This window comes from Lates calcarifer, linkage group LG21 (genome assembly GCF_001640805.2).
Source record: "Lates calcarifer isolate ASB-BC8 linkage group LG21, TLL_Latcal_v3, whole genome shotgun sequence".
Lineage (NCBI taxonomy): Eukaryota > Metazoa > Chordata > Actinopteri > Centropomidae > Lates > Lates calcarifer.
In genome coordinates, this window is record NC_066853.1 from 4,020,436 (window position 1) to 4,042,798 (window position 22,363).

Sequence of the window (22,363 nt, forward strand, 5' to 3'; positions counted from 1 at the left end):
ACCAAACAAATTAAGCGTTAGTTTTAAAAAGGTGTCTAATAGTCTGTCTGAGTATCAAACCTATCAGCAATGTGTGTGTTTACTGGTGTTTATATTTTCTTAAATGTTCAGTAAGCGTCTGTTCCTGTCTCCATGTTTCTTGGCAATCTTAACTCCTTGTAATATCAGCTGGGGAAGTGTAGTTATCATTGTAGACAGGTAATGTGTACATCTCACGAGACAATGAAATGAGGGTATAACATATGTTTTGAACAGACAACAGGATGATTTTATCAACTACTGAGTCAAAACCTAGATACCTAGACTCCTGCTGTATTTAGCACAATATGAACAAATAAGCCAAGGGACATGGTTCAGCTTTTCAGAAAGACTGATTAAAAAACAACAACAACAACAACTTATGAGGTCACTATATGGTGTATAAACTTTAAGACTCATATAAAATACAAATAAAAAGGCAGAGGGTAAATATAGTGCAATATATACAGTTTACATTATTTGAGTTCACTGCATGATGAAATGAGCTGACCTTATATTTGAACCTCTCTGCACAGCTCCTCTAATTTAGCTAACCTTTGTCCAAGTTTAATTGATTTAGGTAAAAACAGTTTCAGATAAAAAGCAACATTAAAGGCATAAATACAGAAGAACATTTCCATATGTTTGTGCTGTTGCATGATTGATGGATGGACCAATCCCAGTCAGTTTCATTAAAAGCTCAGAGCCCCAGGACATCTCTCTGCACTGCACAACCTAACAGTGTATTTCCAGCTTCCACACACTCTGCCACACATGGTGCTGGAAAAAAGAAAACACAAAAGACGCACGACTAAGTATATAAGCAAAGCAGTATATATAGCAGCAGCTCAGCACTTATTATTATGATTATTACCATTCTGAGCACGGAACCATGACACAGCCTTCATAGCCAGAAGCTCCCACTCTTCCTTAGCATCCATCTTGAAACCATGAAGCCAGATCAGAGCCAGAATGGTGGCCCACACTTCCTGGTTCACCTAATTCAACAAATCAAAGAAATGCAGATGACTAAAGCTCACATTATCTTTGCACTGGGATGTTATTAGCTGCTGTAAAGATATATATATATATATATATATATAAAATAAAAAATAATTATGCTTGAACACTGTTACCATTTAATACAACTTAATAACCTGTCAGGCTGCACTCTTATATTTGGAAATAACCCACCAAGGCAGGCTTTGTCTTCTCCACCTCCTCGCTGGTCTTTCCCAGCGCAGCAGCCAGAGCTGGATCCAGCACCCAGCGACCAGACGCCTCCTGCAGGGAAACCAACTGCAGCAAAGGGTCTCTGAGTGGCTGCTTAGGCTCAGTGTCGGCATCCCTACTTGAAGATGCTTCTGAGGAGAAATCAAATAAAGTGTGGACAGAAAATAATCTGTGTGTGGCTGTATGGATGTGGGAGGATTTATTGGGACTGTGAAGAAAGTGGCAGCAGTCTGTACACAATAAAAAATGGTAAAACATATGGCACTTGTTTACTTACTGTTGCTCTGAGGTGAGGCACTCTGACCCTTAAGGTAGGAGCCAATTCTGTTGAACACTGTTAGGGAAGAGATTTCAAGCAAATCATCAGGATCTCTTGTTCTTCTTATAAAAAGAACAACTACATATATATATATATATATATATATATATATATATATATATATATATATATATATATAAAACAACTGTACTTTGGTACTAAACTGGAGATGTTGAAGTCATATCAGGTGCGAATGATTGGCCAAAATACCAAAGTAAAGTCTTTATTTTCTTTACTAAACTCTACTGTGTTGTGTTCACTTCAGTCTGTTAACTTTGCAGCGCTCCTTTAGAACAGGTGGGCTCTACAGTGAGAATGTTAGCTTGTTAGTATGTTAGTATGTTTTGAAAAGTTATTTGGGTGCAGCGACTCATAGACTGAGTTTGGAAAAACACACAAATTGCTTAATACCAACACCATTTAACATTAGCTAGGAGCAGTGTAACTTCTGAAACATTCACATCAGCCAGCAGCTTCTCATTTTTAGTTGAATGTAGAGATATTTCAGTCTGGACCTGCTGATACTGTCAGACCAGCAAGGCCAGACCTGTTGCTCAGAAGACACATTGCTGTTTTTCAGATGTAACTATTTAGTACTTTGAGCAGCAGCAACAAAATTCTGTTCAACCCACTTTGTTTAGAAACCTCCTTTCATAAGTTTATGCTGAGTGTGTGCAGGAGTCCTTTAAACTTTTACCTGATTTTACTTTCTTCTTTACAGATTTTCCTGAAAGTTTTGAGAGAAAAGTTGCATTCATTTTGAACATCAACCCACTGGTAATTGTAGTTCTCATTCAAACTGTGTATTTTGACATTTAACTGCAAACTTGGAGAAAAATACAAGTACAAAACCCCATTATGAATCCCATTACAATGGCTCACTGACTCAAACAATCATACAGTACCACAGCTGGCCCTGATATTGTTCCTAGTATCCAGTCAAGATCCTTAATCCTTAATTGATGCAGGATCAGGGTCAGTAAATAGAAAACTGCAGAAATTTGATCTTTCAAAAAGACAATTTGGCTCCAAAACAAAATATAAAAGTTATATATATATATATATATATATATATATATATATATAACTTACCGTGGCTTGTAAGTGAACTCAGGGAGGCGCCAATTTCCCTGAAAACTGTTCAGGAAGGACATTTCAAGCACGTACCCTTCATTTTGTTTAACATTAATCTATATTCTTACTGTCCCACTCTCCAACATGTTTAGACAACATTACAGCCAAAATAACTCATGTAATATCTAATACAAAATGTAATATTGTTCTTACAAGAGAAATCAAATTAACTCTTCTATTAAGTTATACTGTCTTTGTTGTATTCAGAGATGTATGAACTACGTTAAAAAGAAAAAAAAAATTCAACATACCATTAACATTACTGCATGGATCATCGTCATAGAGACCCATACAGTAACCAATGAGGCTAGCTTTGAGGTAATCTTTGAGATAAAACAACAAAAATTATTTAGGTTAGTAAACAAAAAATATCAACCAGTAAACCACAGCTTCTTCATCAAGACCACAAATGGACATTAAAAGACCACACAAACATTCATGACATTCACAGACTACAATCTGCATTTTGAAATCAACCAAACATAAACTTATTTATCAAACAAAATCTAAATAAAAGTTGCACATTCTTCATTTACATTTAGAGGAACACTCACAGGCTGTTGGAACATCTCTGTGCACCAGAGGTCCTTCAATCGGCTCATTGTTGCCTTTGTTGACAGCAATGAAGGCAGTGTAGGAACTGCTCACTCCTGATTGGACACTGAGCTCCACCAACTTCTCCTTCACTCCCTCATCATGCTGTCCATCATAGTCTCTCTCCTCCATCTCCAGGGAACAAATCAGAGTCCGAGCACCCAACCTGTGGACTGTTAGTCTGCAGACAGAGGAGAGGAGTAAACACAGGAGGTGTTTACCTTACATTTCTATGAAAAACAAAACACAGAGATCTGTCTACATTATTCTATCATAAGAGTGTACAGGTCACAATATGCATACTTAACATTTGAGAATGTTCCTCTTATTTTTAACTAAAATGACTTCATTCAAACTTTAAATTCTCAACTATAAATTATCTACCCAGTGCATGGCACTTCTGCTGTCTGATTAAAAGCTGACTTTACCCTGTGTCCTCCTCAGTTTTGAGACTGAAGTGGAGCTGGTTCTGAGAGGGATGACCTGCCAAGCTGTACTTCAGCGTCACACAGCCCTCTGCTGCATCTGAACTCTGAGAGAATGTCACAGTGTTAGAGGCCATGTTTGTTAATGTGTTAATATAACTGATTTAAAAAAAATAAAATGAAATCATTTACATTGTTGAGAACCAAATTCAGCCTCAGATACTGAATAGGTGTTTCACTATGAGATGGTGCTGCTCCTACCTGTCCAGTGAGCTGAGGCATAAACCAGTGACCTTTGACCCTGGAAAAGTGTTGTGATTGGTGGAGAGAGAGCAGTGACAGACACTCCCTTTGGTAAATCCCAGGTAACTGAGATGTCCTCCACTGCTGGCTGCAGAGCAAATCTCAGTGACTGCATCACCTGGTGAGGTAGAAGATCAATTTGTCATTCCATATCTTACCGAAAATGTTTTTCTTATACAGACTATAATGTCTTACTTTAGGTTGCATCCTGTCAGTCCCTGTGATGAACTGAGCGTGACCTCCTCCTTCCTTGGCCAACCCATTGATAAGAGCAGAGCTGGATCCTTCTCCAATCCCAAAGGAGAAACACCTACAATACAGTATTTTTATTTTTAACACACACAGAACTACAACACTGGACATACTGAGAGTGTGTTTTTGTTTCACCTGTGAGAACCTGAATTCTTCTTCACCAGATTTATCACCTCTTTGGTGTTGGACACCTCTCCATCAGTAAAGACAAACAGCTAGGGAGGAGAGTTTACACAGTAGAGAAAGTCTAACAGATATAGTATAAACGCTATGTGTGTATGCGTGTGTGTACCCTAAACTGAAATACCACAAAAGTTATTCACTTCAAACGTTCAGCATAATGACTCAAAGAGTTGAACTACACATGCATGAGAGCTGTTTAATTTATCTCCTTCTGTCTATGAGTTTCAAACTAAATCAGGACTGTAATTCAAGTAATTAAGAGTAAAGTCTTAGAATAGAAAAGTGTATCCTTCTCTGTTGATGACTGGATTACACACTATATGTATAACCTATGTGTGTGTGTGTATTACTTGTCTGGGTTGATTGGGAATGCAGGGCTGGCTGTAAATATGCTTGAGGGGCTCAAGAATCTCTGTTCCTCCCAGATCAGCATCCATCACCGCAACTTTCTTTAGAGCCTTTACCATGGTCTTCTGGCTGTACTTCACACTCTTACTGCCATGAAAAAATACACACAAGTGGACATACATGATTGACATCAACATGCACAAACACATGAATACACATGTACAAGAAGTGATATCAAAGACTGCCGAACATTTTTTTTCGGCTGAATGAGTTAATGGAGTGACTCACGGGAAGATGTGTTCATAAGAGTCACCAAAACTGTAGATGTTGAAATAGCAGCCCATTGGTAAGCTCTTCAACAGGAGCAGTAGAGTATCCTGAAGGAAGGAGAGAACAGACAGTGAAGGTTACTGTGTGAGAGGAACACTAGGAAAGATTTTATGTTAGAATTAATACATAATAAATACCCTGGCACTGCCAAAGGCGTGTTTCTTGCCCCTCGCTGTCATTCGTAAGACAATCCATACTCCCAGATCGATCCATCAAGAACACAAACTCTCCACATGAGGCAACTGAAGACATCACAGACTGAGGGAACTCAGGGTACAGGCTCAGCATCACTACTGGATCACCCATCAGAGTGCCTGAAACACATATTATTTATTCAAACACATGGAACTCAGTTGGAGAGTGAGGATAATTAAGTTCTTAGGCAAAGTAACAACTTCACTGATGTGCACTCACCAGGCTTTGCAGAGGCCTGTCCTGCCTCCACCACAGCAGTGGGCTGGTGGGCATCTTTGTAATAAATCAGCAGTTCAACATCCCTGTCAAACTTGTGTCCTGCAGCCAACTTGACCTGCAGTTCACAAAATGCAACCTCATATATTTTGTTCACTACTGAGGATCAACCACACACAGCAGACACATTAGCAGTCTACCTACCGTGGCCTGGGTCTGCTCTGTATTGAGGTACTGCAGAGGGTCCAGGGAACAGCTGGACTCTACTTTAGAGACTGGACGAGGAGAGGACACTCGGGCAGAAAAGGACAGACTGTAGGGAACCAGAGAGGCTGGAACAGAAGTCACCTGAACACTGGCACCTTCACTACCTGTACACAACATCAGACAGGTTGGAGATGGTGTAACTAAAGATATTACACATTGAAATCATTTAAGCAGCTGAAAGCCTTTGGTCCAGCTGATAGTCTTTGTTGTTCAGGACAAATAAAATCTTTTGCTGAGAAAATAACAATCTTACACCTGCTGGATTTTGATGAATGGACCAATGAATGTGACAGCATACAACTGATCTGCCACAACATTAAAATCACCCGGTCCCCCTCGTGCTGCCAAAACACTGTCCTGTCTGGGCATGGACACAATACCTCTGGGGGGTGTCCTGTGGTGTCTGGCACCAGGACACTGGCAGAGTGCTGTTGCCATGGGAGGGTGGGTGCTTGGTCTGCAATACTGTTTAGCTGGGTGGTACGTGTCAAAATAACATCAGGGTGAACATTGCATTGTAACGAGATGATCAGTATTATTCACTTCATCTTCTTCTGTTTTAATGTTGTGGCTGATCAGTAACATGAAAGGTTGTATGAACAATACTACTTATGGATTACTGGATGTCATGACTTGACGCTCAAGTGCCCTAAAATAGTTTGCTCTTCTGTCTTACTTTTTATTTGTCTCTAAATAGTTAGGTAATTCTGTATGACTGTGTCCTAGTATGTCCTGAAAATCCACACTCTGAGCAAGCTTCAACAGGTGCTGTTGACAGTTGCTGGAAATATGTCAGATGAATTTAGCAATTTACTTCTTGGAAGTGTTGCAAGTTTGCATATTGTGACATACAGAACTTAACCTTTTTGTGACAAGAATGCAAAATAAAGGGAACATTCACCCAATAGAAACATTTTTGCACAACACAAATGGCAAAGACTATTTCCAGAGTCTGCTATGTCAGTGTTGTGTCAGTGGTTTATCTTAAGGGTTCCTGGTCAAGGTGCTGGCTGGGTTTCCTACCCTGTGGTTCATAGCGAGGGTTGAGCACAGCAGGCAGACAGAACCTCAGCCCGTCATCAGCCTGCACAGCCAGCTCAGTGACGTACTCCAGCCTGATGGAGGCGCTCTCTCCTGGAGGCAGACTGCCCACACTCAGAGAGAATATATCTGGACTCTGCTCACTCTCCTCCAATAGGAAGGCCTGCTGACCGGAGCTCAGCGCGTCATCATACTCCTCCCGAGCCTGGAGCACAGACACAACATTCACTGTGTTGACTGTTTCTTTCAGATCCATTATAGTGAGCGAACCTTTACTGTCCAGCTCACCTGCTGTTTCTCCTTCACCTCAGCTACAATCTGTGTCTGTCCAATCGTAGCACTGAAATGACAGACAGCTGCATCTCCAGGCAGAGGGAAGACAAAGACAGCCTCTAGTGGTTTGTCCTCCTTGTTCTCATAGTTCAGAGTGGAGACCACTGTAGCCACATGGTCCCTCACCTCCAGCTGCACCTCAATGCTCTTCAGAGGAACTGATGGAGAAACAACTAATTGTTAGTAGATTTATACATTTTTAATTCTGGTTAGGAAAACTCCTCTCTCACTCCCTGATGACCAAACACTCTCTGGTGGGTATTCAAACACATTCACAACCACCCTCACATTGCACAGGGAAGTACACACACATTAGCATATAACTTAAATGACTTGAAACTTGTGTGATTCAAGGAAACAAAAAGCTTGTGGATATTTTAATGTTTTCAGCTCTGTACCTGGTTCTCTCGGGAGAGTAAACAGACCACAGAAATGTGACATCCCACCTGTGCAACAAGTCACACCTTTATTTTCTGCTGTAGGTAAGAGATAAAATGATGATGAGTTAAAAAAAATGTTGGCGTTTTTGTTCTTAAGTTACTCTATTTTCTTGTGAATGTAATCCAAATTCTTAGCTTTACTTTGACCAAGCTGTTCCACATTTATTTGTGTTTTTATTTATATATTCAAATTTATTTAGTCAGTTCATGAAAAATAACAACAAAAACATGAAGCTGTGATATGAGTAAATGACTGAAACGAGGAACTCCTTTGACTAACGTCAATCTTGCTTTAACTGTAAAATTCAAACTAATACACCTCTAAAACAAACTAAAACAGATATGAACCTCTTGCTGTGAATATGATCATTATTCTTCTAGGATGTCATTCTCTAACTTAATTTAACTAAATAACTGCCCAATCTGCCCTTTTCTTTTCTTTTCTTTTTTTTTTTTTTTTAAAGTAATTGAAAAGTAATTAACCTTACAGCTATAGCGCTGCGTTACTATACTAAAGGAGTATATTCAAAACTGGAACGCCTACCTTTGAAAGCTGACACTCCTGTTTTCGGGGTAGTTACCTTTTGGAGATATAGTGAGACAAACTGTAGGTTTACAAAACAGGAACCATAAACCAGCTGCTGCAACACTGAAATCACAGTCACGCCTCTGCCGGGTGCGCTCGATCTGGTTCACAGGGACACCGGATGTGTGGGCGTTGAGACTCCAATACCAAACATTTTGATGGCGAAATCAAACGTCTTCCTAATAGTTTAACTATGATGATACAGTGCTTGGAATAATCAGCTGTGTCTCATTTGGTCTGAGTGCGAAGCTTTTCATTTCATAAATCCAGCTGCTGGACACAAAATGTCTCCTGCTTCATTTAAAGGTCCATTTTCAGGTTAAATTAACAACAGTTTGCTTACAAACTATGTATGATGTCATAATCCTGCGCAAACGCATCCTGACCTCTGATTTAATGAGTTCAGACAAACTTAACCCCTGAGCAGATGAATGTTAAAACAGCATTGTAGCGTCAAACTGCAGATACATCTTCCTGCACTGGGAAGATCCAACATCCAAGTGAAGTAAGCTCACCACATTTGCGTGAGTGGAGGGGGACTTTGAATAAAATGTCATTTGAATCTGATATATCTTGGGTGCACACACTACTTTCACTATGTTCAGCAGGTGTCTTTTCACTGCCTTTTAAGTCTGTTATTCTAAACATTCTGTCTGGGATATTTATAAAAGTACATCTAATAACATGCAGATGAAGTTGGGTTATAAATGCTGGCAGTATTTTGTTTTGGTCTTCTGAATAATTCTATGCAATGTGTCTAAAAACTTTTTAAAAAGATAAAAACATCTTCAACAACTTCTGGTCTCGTTTCTAAACTTGTTATGAAATAATGTGGCCAGATCTTTAAGCTGTAGACTGAGGTCTGGGCTGCGAGACAAATGCAGTGGAATAAATCTAGAAGACTTCTGCATTATGAAAGTCAGCATTCACTAAGATGCACGTATCCCAGCCGTATCATGTCTACCATGATTTCTCAGACTGTGTTCTGAGACACTGCATGGGGAAATATGTTAGTCTCTTATTTGAATCGAGTTTCAGGTCCAAAGATTCAACTTTAATATTTGTGAGTAGCTTCAGGTACACAGCAATATCAAAGGTACAAAACAAAAGTCGATTTTTTTCCTTGTAACAGAGCTGATCCTGAACAGATGAAGCATAGTGCAAATACAGTAAGACACACAATATTACAAAAGGTGATTGATTGGTTTGTGGCCTAAGGTAGGGAGATGAGTTAAACAGCTTGTTACATGCACATGCAGTTCAACTCTTTGAGTCATTGTGCAGAAAGTTAGTGGTGTTTATTTTTTTGGGTAGTTGAAAATTGTCTGAGAAAATGGTGGACAGCAGCAAAATGGCAACCACTGATGTCCTTGGGGAAGAGATAGTAGTCTGAGGGTGCCAAATTAGGTGAGCAGGGCAGGTGTTGGACAACGTTCAGCAGATGACTGCACAAAGGCCAATGTTGTCTGTTTTTCTCAGACTGTACTGACTTGGAATTTTCTATGAACCAAAACAGAAATACCACAAAAGTTATTAACTCTGCACAATCCTCAAAGAGTTGAACTGTACATGCATGTAATGAGAGAGCTCATCTTTCTACTGTGAGCTACAAACCTCTCAATCACCCCTCATATAAAGGTAGGTGCAAATAGCAATATGCAATGTAAAGGTGTGGGGATGAAGTGAATCTGCTTCTGTGCAATATTTCTGAAGGGGAGGCCAGTTAAATGAAAAGCTCAGAGCCCCAGGACATCTCTCTGCACCGCGCAACCTAACAGTGTATTTCCAGCTTCCACACACTCTGCCACACATGGTGCTGGAAAAAACAAATGAAAACACATCATTAACAGGGGATGTTATTTGACTGATTCTAGCCAGTCCACTATTAAAAAAAAACCAACAGATCAGTACTTTGATTATATTTTGATTATTATGATTATTACCATTCTGAGCACGGAGCCACGACACAGCCTTCATAGCCAGAAGCTCCCACTCCTCCTTTGTGTCCATTTTGAAACCATGAAGCCAGATCAGAGCCAGGATGGTGGCCCACACTTCCTGGTTCACCTAATTGACACAAAATTCAAACAAGGTAGACATAAAATTTCAGGGGGCATCATGACTGTTGTTAAAACAACAGTAATTATATTATATACAATAAAATCACTTTTACTTTCATGTGTGCTCTTCACACATTTAGTCAATGCCTTTCATTAACAGGTGGTTAAGAACGGGGACATCATCTCCACCCTCTTAGTCTGATTGCGTTTCTTATATACTGAATAGTCCTGACATCATTCTCTCTGTCATACTTTCAGCTGATGAAGATTTTTACAGGTTTTACTGCAGTTTAATGACACCTCTGTAGACTCATTTCGACTGTTTGTATCTCAGCTTCCCTTTTTGTCCCTCTGTCTAAGACGATTCTATTTTAGCAACAGAATATTTGACACTTTTTATGCTTTATATGAAGTGTTTCATCAAATCATCATTACAAGCCACGTTATGAAATCTGTTTTAAAACAACTCTTGTCATTAATTTGTTTCTATTATTATTTTTTAACAAGAACTTACGGCTGAGGGTTTTGGTTTCTCCACCTCCTCGCTGGTCTTTCCCAGTGCAGCAGCCAGAGCTGGATCGAGCAGCCAGCAGCCAGACGCCTTCTGGAGGGAGACCAACTGCAGCAAAGGGTCTTTGTGAGGCTGTTTGGGCACGTTGAATCCAGACTCTCTAGCTCTCAAGTCTGATTTAAACAATTCTTCAAAAGAACAAAATTTCATTATCCTTGTGAATTTTTCCACTAGTATGTATATTATATATATATATTAATTTTTTGTGATTTGATTTCAATGTGTAGAGTTAGTGTTACTTTAGGTTACTTTTTGTTTGGTATCTGCTCTTTCACATAGCAGTACTTTGGAAGTTAAGAAACTATTTCTGGATGACAGTGAAACCTGCAGGTCACATGATGCCCTGGGACCCAGAGAGAATTTATGCCATACACTTCAGTTTCAAAAGAAACTATTGTACAGTTAAACCAGGAAGTAAATGCCTGAACCCTATATACTAAAAAAATACAAATAAGTAGTGCAGCTAAGGTGTCAGTAACTAATGTATGTAAATAATAATAATAATAATAATAATGTAATGTTGTTCTAATGGCAGAAATGTGTTTCCGTAAACACCACAGTAGTTTTAGACTGGGCAAATTACTTTTTGAATTGTCATCTATATTGTGAAAAATACCTGTGTCATCTTCAAGTTCTTCATAGTTATCATCACAAAGGTCTGCTCCTCCAGAAGAAATGCATTGTTAAAACAGCAGAGGCATACTAAAATATTTTATGGTTCTAATCAAAATGAATAAGTCAGTTGTCTTACTGTGCATTAACTTATGATTCTAATTAGATTTTTTTATCTACACTGATGCTTGCTTGCCCTTATTCACAGAAGTACCAGTAGGTAAAGGACATTATTTGCAGAGAGTAAGATGAGAACATTTTACTCTCACAGCTGTCCATTCAATGCAAAGCCTCTGCTCTGCTCAAAGATAACAAAATTCACTCACCAGCACTTTTTGCTTGTTAACACATTTATCTTACTTGTTTATGGGGTACAAATAATAGTAAAAGGACAAAATGTATTTTGTATGTGCCATTATGATCATTTTATCTAACTCTCAGCAATGATACAAATAAGTGTATAACCTGATTACTCTATTATTATATGATTGCAGGTCCTCCAGAAAGAATTTATGCCATAGAAATAAATGTCTGAGAGCCCTATAAATCAAAAAATTGCAAATCATTCTTTGAATCATCATCAGTCTATATATAAGGAACTAATACATGCTGTAAACCATACCTGCACTTTGTTCACAGTCTTCAAAGCCATCATCGAAATACATTACTCCTCCTCCTGATGAAATGCATTGTTAGAACAGCAAAAGCATACCAGAATATTTTAAGATTCTAATCAAAATTAATAAGTCAGTTGTCTTATTGTGGATTAATTTATGGTATCAGTTTCATTTTACTACTTACGCGAGTAGGTGTATAAGTGGAAAATATCAAATGATTCCTATTCTTTTATGAGGGTATGTGATTGCAAGTCACATGATGCCCTAAGATCCAGAATTTATGCCATGCACTTCAGTTTCAAAGGAGACTACTGTACAGTTAAACCAGGAAATAAATGTCTGAGAAATTAAAAAATTACAAAATTTACAAATTACTGTTTGAATCGTCATCAGGCTATATAAAAGGAATAAATACATGGTGTAAACCGCACCTGTGTTAGAACGGTCAACAATGCAACACAGGTTTGTTCCTTCAGAAGAAATGCATTGTTAGAATAGCAAAAGCATACTATAATATCTTATGGTTCCAATCAAATGAATAAGTCCATTGTCTTATTGTGCATTCACTTGTGCAATGCACTTAGCAAATGTTGGATCTTGTTGCCCCGAGTTGCTTTGTGTTTGATCCAGGTTTGCTTCACCTGTACACTTAGCAGAATGAGACCTGACTTATACATGTTCAACATTAGGTACTCATCTGATGAACCTTCAGTTTCAAAAGAAACTATTTTACAGTTATACAACGAAGTAAAAGTCTCAACCCCATATACTAAAAATGACAAATAAGTAGGGCTGCTAAGGTGTCAGTAACTAATGTATGTAAATAATAATAATAATAATATATATATTTTTGTACTAATGGCAGAAACACCACAGTAGTTTTAGACTGGGCAAATGCCTGAACATGAAATAACCAGTGCCCTCATATATTTTTGTGCTCAGTGAATTTAGAAATACACCACATGTGTGTTCAAAATAGCAAATTAACCTTTTACTCACCAAAAGTGCCACAAGCAGCACTCATGTACATCTGAGGAGTAACCATCATCCTACTGAAACCTGAGATAAAAAGAGAGTAGGATATTATATGAAAGTAACTGGCTGTTTGATAAATTGATAACTGATAAGTCTCATTATTAATTGATGTGTTAACCATTTATGTAAAATAATAGTCTCTTAAGACGCTTTTTTAATCCAATTTTTGATTATGATTATAATTATGATTCATGACTGCATTAAGAGTAGAAATTATTGTAAGATTTTTGGAATATAACAGCAAAGGACCCCACTGCAAATTATAGTTGGCACACGTCAAATCAACAGAGGCACAACACATTTATGTCACATCACTCTTGGAGAAATACACTCACAGGCTATTGGAACATCTCTCCGCACCAGAGGTCCTTCAATCGGTTCGTTGTTGCCTTTGTTGACAGCAATGAAGGAAGTGAAGGAGCTGCTCACTCCTGATTGGACACTGAGCTCCACCACCTTCTTCTTGACTCCCTCATCATGCTGTCCCTTATCGTCTGTCTCCTCCATCTCCAGGGAGCGAATCAGAGTCCGAGCACCCAACCTGTGGACTGTTAGTCTGCAGACAGAGGAGAGGAGTAAACCTTACATTTCTATGAAAAACAAAACAGACATAGTCTAGATAATCCTGTTAAAGGCATATGAGGATATAAAATCAATACATGAAAATTAGACGTAAAATAAACACTCCCATTGTGCTTTAATGTCAGAATGCTAACATTCTCACAATGACAATGTTAACATGCTGATGGTAAGGGGGTATAATATTTCCTATATTTTATCTGTATTCACATCAGCATTGTAATGTGCTAATTTTTATTTTTCATGTTATTTTATTATATCATATTACTGTCTTTTAGTTCAGATTGGACAGATAGGGGACACATACTGAAAACTAAGTTTCAAAGGGAGGGGTTACAGTGGACATGTGTGGAGTGGATAGGTAACTGCAAACACCTGAAAGCGCTGCATAAAGTCAGGCGTGCTAAAGGTGTATTATCCCTTGTAACCACTTACACATACGAGTAAACTCAGTATCATAAAGTCAGCATCTAATTTAAAGTCATTCTGCTGTCTGATTAAAAGCTGATTACCCCGTGTCCTCCTCAGGTTTGAGACTGAAGTGGAGCTGGTTCTGAGAGGGATGACCTGCCAGGCTGTACTTCACAGTCACACAGCCCTCTGCTGCATCTGAACTCTGAGAGAACATTACAGTTTTACAAAACAAGTGTATGTTCATAATTACAGACAAAAATCACTGTTATTAATATTTTTCAAACCTGACAAACTAACCAGGGGTGTTTCACTATGAGATGGTGCTGCTCCTACCTGTCCAGTGAGCTGGGCATAAATCAGTGACCTTTGACCCTGGAAAAGTGTTGTGATTGGTGGAGAGAGAGCAGTGACAGACACTCCCTTTGGTAAATCCCAGGTAACTGAGATGTCCTCCACTGCTGGCTGCAGAGCAAATCTCAATGACTGCATCACCTGGTGAGGTAGAAGATCAATTTGTCATTCTATATCTTACCAAAAATGTTTTTCTTATACAGACTATAATGTCTTACTTTAGGTTGCATCCTGTCAGTCCCTGTGATGAACTGAGCGTGACCTCCTCCTTCCTTGGCCAACCCATTGATAAGAGCAGAGCTGGATCCTTCTCCAATCCCAAAGGAGAAACACCTACAATACAGTATTTTTATTTTTAACACACACAGAACTACAACACTGGACATACTGAGAGTGTGTTTTTGTTTCACCTGTGAGAACCTGAATTCTTCTTCACCAGATTTATCACCTCTTTGGTGTTGCACACCTCTCCATCAGTAAAGACAAACAGCTAGGGAGGAGAGTTTACACAGTTACACAACATCACACCCTGAAAGTCACCCACATCATTTTCTGAGTGATGTATTGGCTTGTCGTTTCAGTAACACACAAGGAACAGTGAATTATGTAAAACAACAAAGGTGTGGTAAGTATGAACTTCAAGAAAACCAGTTTGCTCTTGTTCAACTGTGACCAGAACAGTAGGGCCCACTGAGCTGATCAGTCAAGGTATTTTTAACAGACTGTTAACAGATGTTAAGCATGATCTCTTTCTAGTCCACTGGTGTGAGTGACAGATGTCAAGCACTTCACATTCCTTTTTTTTCTTTAGAGGTTCTGCTTTTATTATGACAGAGACAGTGGAGACAGACAGGAAAGGCAGGGTGAAGAGAAAGGGGATGAAATACACCAAAGGGCCCCAGCTAGATTCAAACACCTTAAGCTTATGCAGCAGTTTTAGTAAATGGTATGACATAGTGCCAAGATACACCCTCCCTATTATAACTGACCATAAAACTTTCTGAGACTGTTCTGGGACCCTTCAACTGCACCCTACTTTCTTTACGCAGGGGTATGTATGATGACAACTGAGCTGCTGCAGACCAGGGCTGCAGGACAAGGCTGCAGGACCTGATGGCATACTGGCAACAGTGCTGAAGGCCTGTGCCAAGGAGCTCTCTCCTGCTCTTCACTCACTCTTCTGTAAATGATTACAGGACCACCACCTTCATGCAACTGATGATCACTGAGAAGAAGCTACTAAATGTTGTCTTATCTGAGTATACGCGCCAAACAATAGCTCAGAGTATTTGGCCTTCTTGGAGTCGGGGGGGTCCTGGTGAGGGCCAGGGGGTCTGCTAGGGCAATTTAATACTGGTAGTGACAGTGATGGAGAAACCTGGAGGGGACTGAATGGGAGGAATCTCTTGTTTTTGAACATCTGAACCCTGTCCCACACTGTCCATACTGAGCACTTTGTTTGACCGTAAGGAGGCATACTTTGGAACCATTAGATCAGTAATCAACTTTGTAGACATTTAATCTAATCTGCTGCCCCATTTCATGAACACTTGGATAAAGAGAGGAGCAGAGCTGCTAACTAACCAACCATAACCCTGATTTAGATGAAGTGGATGGGGAGGCTGCCAAATCTGTTTGTGACTCCCACCTTCTAAACTGATCCAAACTCAAGTGGTGTCTTACTGTTGAAGTTTTGTGCTGTTATGGATTCATCATAAAAACAGCATGTTCAAGCATGAGATAAGTGTACCTGGTACAATTAAAAAGGGTTTAACTGAGGACAACTGAACTTGGTTGCCAGAGAGGCTACCAGTCAGCATCAGGATCCCATGTCTGTTGGTCTATTCAGACTGATCTCTACTGTGCTTTGGGATGATTCGAGGGTGAAGCAGCAGGGGATGAGGGTTAGCACCTCCAGGTCTGAGGCAAAGGCATTCTGCCAGAAAATAATGTGCTTCTTTCAAGTAAGGAATCAGTCACTGCCCCAAGTAAAGGAGTTCAAGTATTTCAGCATCTTGTTATTGATATCAACAGGTAGATTGGCTCTTGATCAGCTGTAATGCATACACTGTATCAGACTGTCATGGTGAAAGTCTGAGGCATAGTTCTGTCACAAACACAGAGCCCTTGATGTTGATTACTTTAATAGTGTTGTTGGCATTTTTACTGGCACAAGATTCCTGTATAACTTGTAACTTTTTTTTTGTGTGTTTGCATGCGCAGGCGTGTGTGTGAGTATGGGTGGATATGTGTTGTGTGTATTACTTGTCTGGGTTGATTGGGAATGCAGGGCTGGCTGTAAATGTGCTTGAGGGGCTCAAGAATCTCTGTTCCTCCCAGATCTGCTTGCATCTCTTCAACTTTCTTCAGAGCCTCTTCCAAGGTCTTCTCACTGTACTCCACACTCTTACTGCCATCAGGAACACACAAACAAAGGAGGTCAGGTGGTGGAAGGTTGTGTAGTGCTAACAGGCTAGCAGCCAGCAGTTACCACATCGGAATTCAGAATTCACATCCATTCTCAGACCAACTTTTTGAATGCATAACTGCAGTCTTTCCCTACACTGAAGCATATCTTAACTGTAATGTAATTGTTAAAAATCATACTAGTCAAATATCACTGTTCATACCATCATGCACAGGTGCTCAAATACACATGTACAAACAGTGATACCAAAAACTGAAACAAATTATTGTGGACTGTGCCACTCACGGGAAGATGTGTTCATAAGAGTCACCAAAACTGTAGATGTTGAAATAGCAGCCCATTGGTAAGCTCTTCAACAGGAGCAGTAGAGTATCCTGAAGGAAGGAGAGAACAGACAGTGAAGGTTACTGTGTGAGAGGAACACTAGGAAAGATTTTATGTTAGAATTAATACATAATAAATACCCTGGCACTGCTAATGCGTGTTTCTTGCCCCTCGCTGTCATTCGTAAGACAATCCATACTCCCAGATCGATCCAATAAAAGCACAAACTCTCCACATGAGGCAACTGAAGACATCACAGACTGGGGGAACTCAGGGTACAGGCTCAGCATCACTACTGGATCACCCATCAGAGTGCCTGAAACACAAGAGGAAAGACACAGAAATGACCACAAACTTTGTTTTTTACTGCAACACATTTACTTATCACTTTTCCTAATTATTTGCTTCTTGCATTTAACTCATGACATCAGTTAAATGCAATTATAAATTACATCATAGCTTGCACTCACCAGGCTTTGCAGAGGCCTGTCCTGCCTCCACCACAGCAGTGGGCTGGTGGGCATCTTTGTAATAAATCAGCAGTTCAACATCCCTGTCAAACTTGTGTCCTGCAGCCAACTTGACCTGCAGTTCACAAAATGCAACCTCATATATTTTGTTCACTACTGAGGATCAACCACACACAGCAGACACATTAGCAGTCTACCTACCGTGGCCTGGGTCTGCTCTGTGTTGAGGTACTGCAGAGGGTCCAGGGAACAGCTGGACTCTACTTTAGAGACTGGACGAGGAGAGGACACTCGGGCAGAAAAAGACAGACTGTAGGGAACCAGAGAGGCTGGAACAGAAGTCACCTGAACACCGGAACCTACCCTTTCTGTACACAAGATCAGACAGGTTATGAATACCACAATTAAATAGACTTTACAGAATGAGAACTGTTGGTCTAGCAGAAGTTGTGGATGATCAGAGAACTTCAACCTAAATTGCTCCTGGCTACCTTCTTCAGCTCCTCTTGAATGATCCTGAGGTGTATATACTCCCTCCAGCATGTTCTGGGTCTTCCCTAGCTGTCCTCCCAGTTGGGAGATCAGATGCAAAAACTAACTAAACTAGCTCCTTTCATGGAGCAGTAGCAGTGATTTTGAACTGAGCACTCTTTAGATGTCTGAGCTTCACAGGTGGTTGAGTTCAGACAGAGGGCAACTCATTCCAGTCTCGTCCACAATCACATTTTTTCAGTTGTTTCCCAGAGCTCACGAACACAGGTGACTCAGGAGCTTTGCCTTCAGGCTAAACTCAGTTGTCACCATTTTGGGAGCTCTGTCTGAGGCCATATGACCTCTGATGGGGGCATGGGACAAGAGTAAGAACTACTCAATAACCCTGTCCGACTGAGAATGGACAGAGAAACCTTGCTCGGAAGAGGAGATCTGAGGACCCCTTCTGGAACCAGGCCTTGAAGGGAAGTTCAGGGATGAGGGTGCTAGTTACTAGGCCTCCACCCTAGACTGACTCATGCTTTCTGTAGAACTGTCCTCTGTGTTTGAGGTTAACAGAAATTAGAAAAAAAGATCTGATGACACAACACCCACACCTTAGGCTAGAATCACACAAAGGTTACGCAAGACTGCCAGAAACTACAACACTCAACTGTTTCAGTTTAGAATGATAGAGTTTGGTGCAGGAGACACATCTAAATAATAATCTGCAATGTTGGTTTTTTTTCCAATAAATGTATGACAGAAATCAGTTCATTCATTTAAATGTCATTTATCAGAGCTTTGGTGCTTTAGGCTGGGTATGATGACTAGTCTCCACCAGGTAATATTAGCAATAATATCACAACTCCAAGATGAAAATAACACCTAGGCAACAAACCTCTACTTTCTTTACTCAGATGAGGAGGAACACTCCTCTCAGTACCTCAAATGTCGTCTCATACAATAGTTATGTTTCATTAGGTTTGGGTTACCACCCAAACTTCTGGGAGTCACCTGGTTTTTGTTTGAGTTGGGGGTGTGTGTGAAGCTAGTGGCTTCAGTGTTCTGTCAGCGTATTGCACAATGGTTTTTAACTTTCACCAGTGCATGAATGATGCACTTTGCCCTTGACATTGCTACAATAACAGACAAAACCAGTCTGGTGTTCACTACATGAAAAAGTGCTGGCTGGGTTTCCTACCCTGTGGTTCATAGCGAGGGTTGAGCACAGCAGGCAGACAGAACCTCAGCCCGTCATCAGCCTGCACAGCCAGCTCAATGACGTACTCCAGCCTGATGGAGGCGCTCTCTCCTGGAGGCAGACTGCCCACACTCAGAGAGAATATATCTGGACTCTGCTCACTCTCCTCCAATAGGAAGGCCTGCTGACCGGAGCTCAGCGCGTCATCATACTCCTCCCGAGCCTGGAGCACAGACACAACATTCACTGTGTTGACTGTTTCTTTCAGATCCATTATAGTGAGCGAACCTTTACTGTCCAGCTCACCTGCTGTTTCTCCTTCACCTCAGCTACAATCTGTGTCTGTCCAATCGTAGCACTGAAATGACAGACAGCTGCATCTCCAGGCAGAGGGAAGACAAAGACAGCCTCTAGTGGTTTGTCCTCCTTGTTCTCATAGTTCAGAGTGGAGACCACTGTAGCCACATGGTCCCTCACCTCCAGCTGCACCTCAATGCTCTTCAGAGGAACTGTCCGAAAAACAAAGAGAAATACAACCATATAAAGACAATGTGAGAACCGCTGTATATCATTTTAAAATAGCTGCTGATCCCGCTTAAGGTTTCACTCATTTTAAGTCACATTAAAGCTGTACCTGTTCACCAACTTGATAGTTAGACACACCATTATGTGCACAACAGACAATACAAAACTTTACTTTTGAAGTTTACATGAGTACAAAAAGTTTGTGGAGGAAAGCAGAGATTTTGTCTGTTTGTTTTCTAACAGCACCGTACCTGGTTCCTTCTGGGTAGTTATTAGACCACAGCAGTTCATCATACCTGTACAACAAAGACATGTGAGGACTTTGCTGTAGGGATGAATGGTAATGACAGTTACTGTGCATTACAGGTTCAGCAGTTAGTAAAAAGTAACTTTCCTGTATTTAACATGACATTTTGGAGATGATATGATTATAACCATGCTATGAGGACTGGATTAATTAATCTTCTTTGAAAAAACTACATTTACATTTATTGCGCAACTCCCCGAAGTTGCGCAATAAATGGTAAAGCTGTATTAACTCTCCTTCATTCAGGCAGTTATCTCGTGTCTCTACACGTGTTAGTCATCGACAGTATCAATCAATCAACACAATCGATCAATCATTCGCTACAGTACATGCATGCATACATATCACATATCAGTACGTCTACGCCCTTCCTGATTCAGCCTGGTTATTTTTTTTCTCTGTTGTTTGTTTTTGGTTTTGTTTTGATCTGACAGCTGTTTGCTTGAGCTAATGAGGGATTAAAAATAGCGTTTAGCAGTTGCATGCAGTATCGCACTCTGACAGGAAATGACGGATCAAAACAGAAACAGAAACAATGTTTGTCTGTGGAAAGCAGCTGACCACCTCCTTTTTCAGATTCTTACGACATCACAGTAACATAAGAATCGTATAGAAATTCAAAACTCAGTGTGACAACGACACAGTCCAGCAGTTATTGATAACGTTAATAAGGTGAGTGCAGCCTGTCATTACCGCACCGTCATCTTAGACAACTTAAATAAACCCACAGTAAAATAATGCTTACCTCTGACGATATGTGTTTAGTGCCTGGGACAGATTTACTGCAGCTCCCTCCTGTCAATGTGTAAAGACAAGTTTTAGGGTTGTAAAGCAGAGAAGACCTTTTCCAGATATAAACTGAAAGTGCCCGTCACGCCTCCTGGGGGACGCTCGATTTCATTACGAAAGAGCACCAGGTGGGTGGAGCTTGAAGTTGCAATTTGAGCATTGCTCAAAAAGCTTGATGTTAGAGAAAGGCGTGTGTGACTCCTGTCTTTATTCTAAACTGCATCGGGAGTGAAACGGTATTTTCCGGTTTCAGTAGTTGCAGTGGAAATCACCAAATTTTATTTCCTCTGCTAAAATGGCGCAGGCCACACAAAGTTTTCATTCATAGTGAGACTTACAGCCCACACAGAAATGCCAGACAGTTGTGTTCTTTCCAGCAGCGTCTATTCTTCCCTTTTCTCTCTCTGTGAATACACCCAGACACACACCTGGAATTAAATTTCCCCGATGAGACAATGAGTGTATTGTATTTTGATATTTGTAATGTTTTCATTATCCTATTGGGTGTTTTTGTTCAGTTTGCTGCTATTTAGGTATAAGGATATAACACATATATATTCATACGCTGATTTAGTGTGTCAGTGAAAGTTGTTCATTCAAGACACAACTTCCAATGTACAACAATAAGGAATCATAAGTCTGTGTAAAACAAGAAAAAAAAAGTTAATGGTTCAACAAATGGTGTGTCAACTTGACATCTATAATAATCTTTTTCTTCCCCTCTCCTAGTTTCATTTTATCTGCATTGCTTGTCAGTAATAAAAAATATTTGAGGTTGAATCTTGATATTTCCTGGCTCTATAACACAAAACAGTGCTCTGAGTGTGAAGGAAGACCAGGTCTGAAAGCCTCTGTAGGATCATGTCACATGTGAATTTTAGTTTACTGAGTGCAGATTGCTTTGTATGCTGCAGTGTATTTATGACCAGATGCACACAGAAGACAGCACAGCACAGCCTCACTGTCTGTGGATGTGACCAGTGTGTTTAAAACACATTATCAAATTACTGTGGTATTATGTGTCAAACATATCAAATGCAAAGACGTCACAAAAGCAGTCACAAAACATGTACATCATCATCACCACCTGGTGGGAGAACATAGGAATGAACACACTTGCTGAAGAGTGTCATAGTAGTTCTCCAGTCCTCAGTGTATTGTGGGAGTGTGCTGTCACCATCGTCCCATATTATTCTAAAGGTGACGTTACAGATTTACTACAATGTTTGTACGATATTCCTCTGAAACATTGAACAGGATTATCAAAATCTGTTTCAGTAATAAAGAAACAAGAGATGCTAGCTCTGATTTTAAGCAGGTGTCAAAGACAGATCTTTGACCTGGAATATATTTTAAAGATTTGGTACAGGGTTATTTGCTTGTGAGATT

General features: G+C 40.0%; 1 protein-coding gene and 1 pseudogene across 1 annotated transcript; both read right to left on the bottom strand.

The window, feature by feature from the left end:
* Window positions 1–398: 398 nt before the first annotated feature.
* LOC108898816 (von Willebrand factor A domain-containing protein 5A-like) lies at window positions 399–8,334 on the bottom strand (annotated as a pseudogene).
* Window positions 8,335–9,249: 915 nt separating this feature from the next.
* Window positions 9,250–21,098, bottom strand: LOC108898815 (von Willebrand factor A domain-containing protein 5A). Its single transcript, XM_018698884.2, has 21 exons — window positions 20,931–21,098; window positions 20,130–20,174; window positions 19,660–19,862; window positions 19,354–19,576; window positions 17,880–18,046; window positions 17,679–17,793; window positions 17,349–17,524; window positions 17,170–17,258; window positions 16,722–16,866; window positions 14,867–14,946; window positions 14,675–14,789; window positions 14,439–14,597; window positions 14,204–14,307; window positions 13,448–13,668; window positions 13,077–13,136; window positions 12,509–12,547; window positions 12,083–12,136; window positions 11,465–11,512; window positions 10,792–10,976; window positions 10,161–10,284; window positions 9,250–10,033 (listed from the first exon to the last, which is right to left on the bottom strand). Exons 2-21 carry the CDS (start codon window positions 20,170–20,172, stop codon window positions 9,954–9,956), a joined length of 2,430 nt encoding a protein of 809 aa, XP_018554400.1. The 5' UTR covers window positions 20,173–20,174; window positions 20,931–21,098; the 3' UTR covers window positions 9,250–9,953.
* Between the last annotated feature and the right edge of the window lie 1,265 nt (window positions 21,099–22,363).

Coding starts and splice junctions, on each gene's coding strand:
- LOC108898815 (XM_018698884.2), bottom strand. CDS start 20,172: ATGATGAACTGCTGTGGTCTAATAACTACCCAGAAGGAACCAG. Junction 17,794..17,879: donor CAGAGCAGACCCAGGCCACG/GTAGGTAGACTG, acceptor TGTGAACTGCAG/GTCAAGTTGGCTGCAGGACA. Junction 12,137..12,508: donor TGTTGACCGTTCTAACACAG/GTGCGGTTTACA, acceptor GCATTTCATCAG/GAGGAGGAGTAATGTATTTC.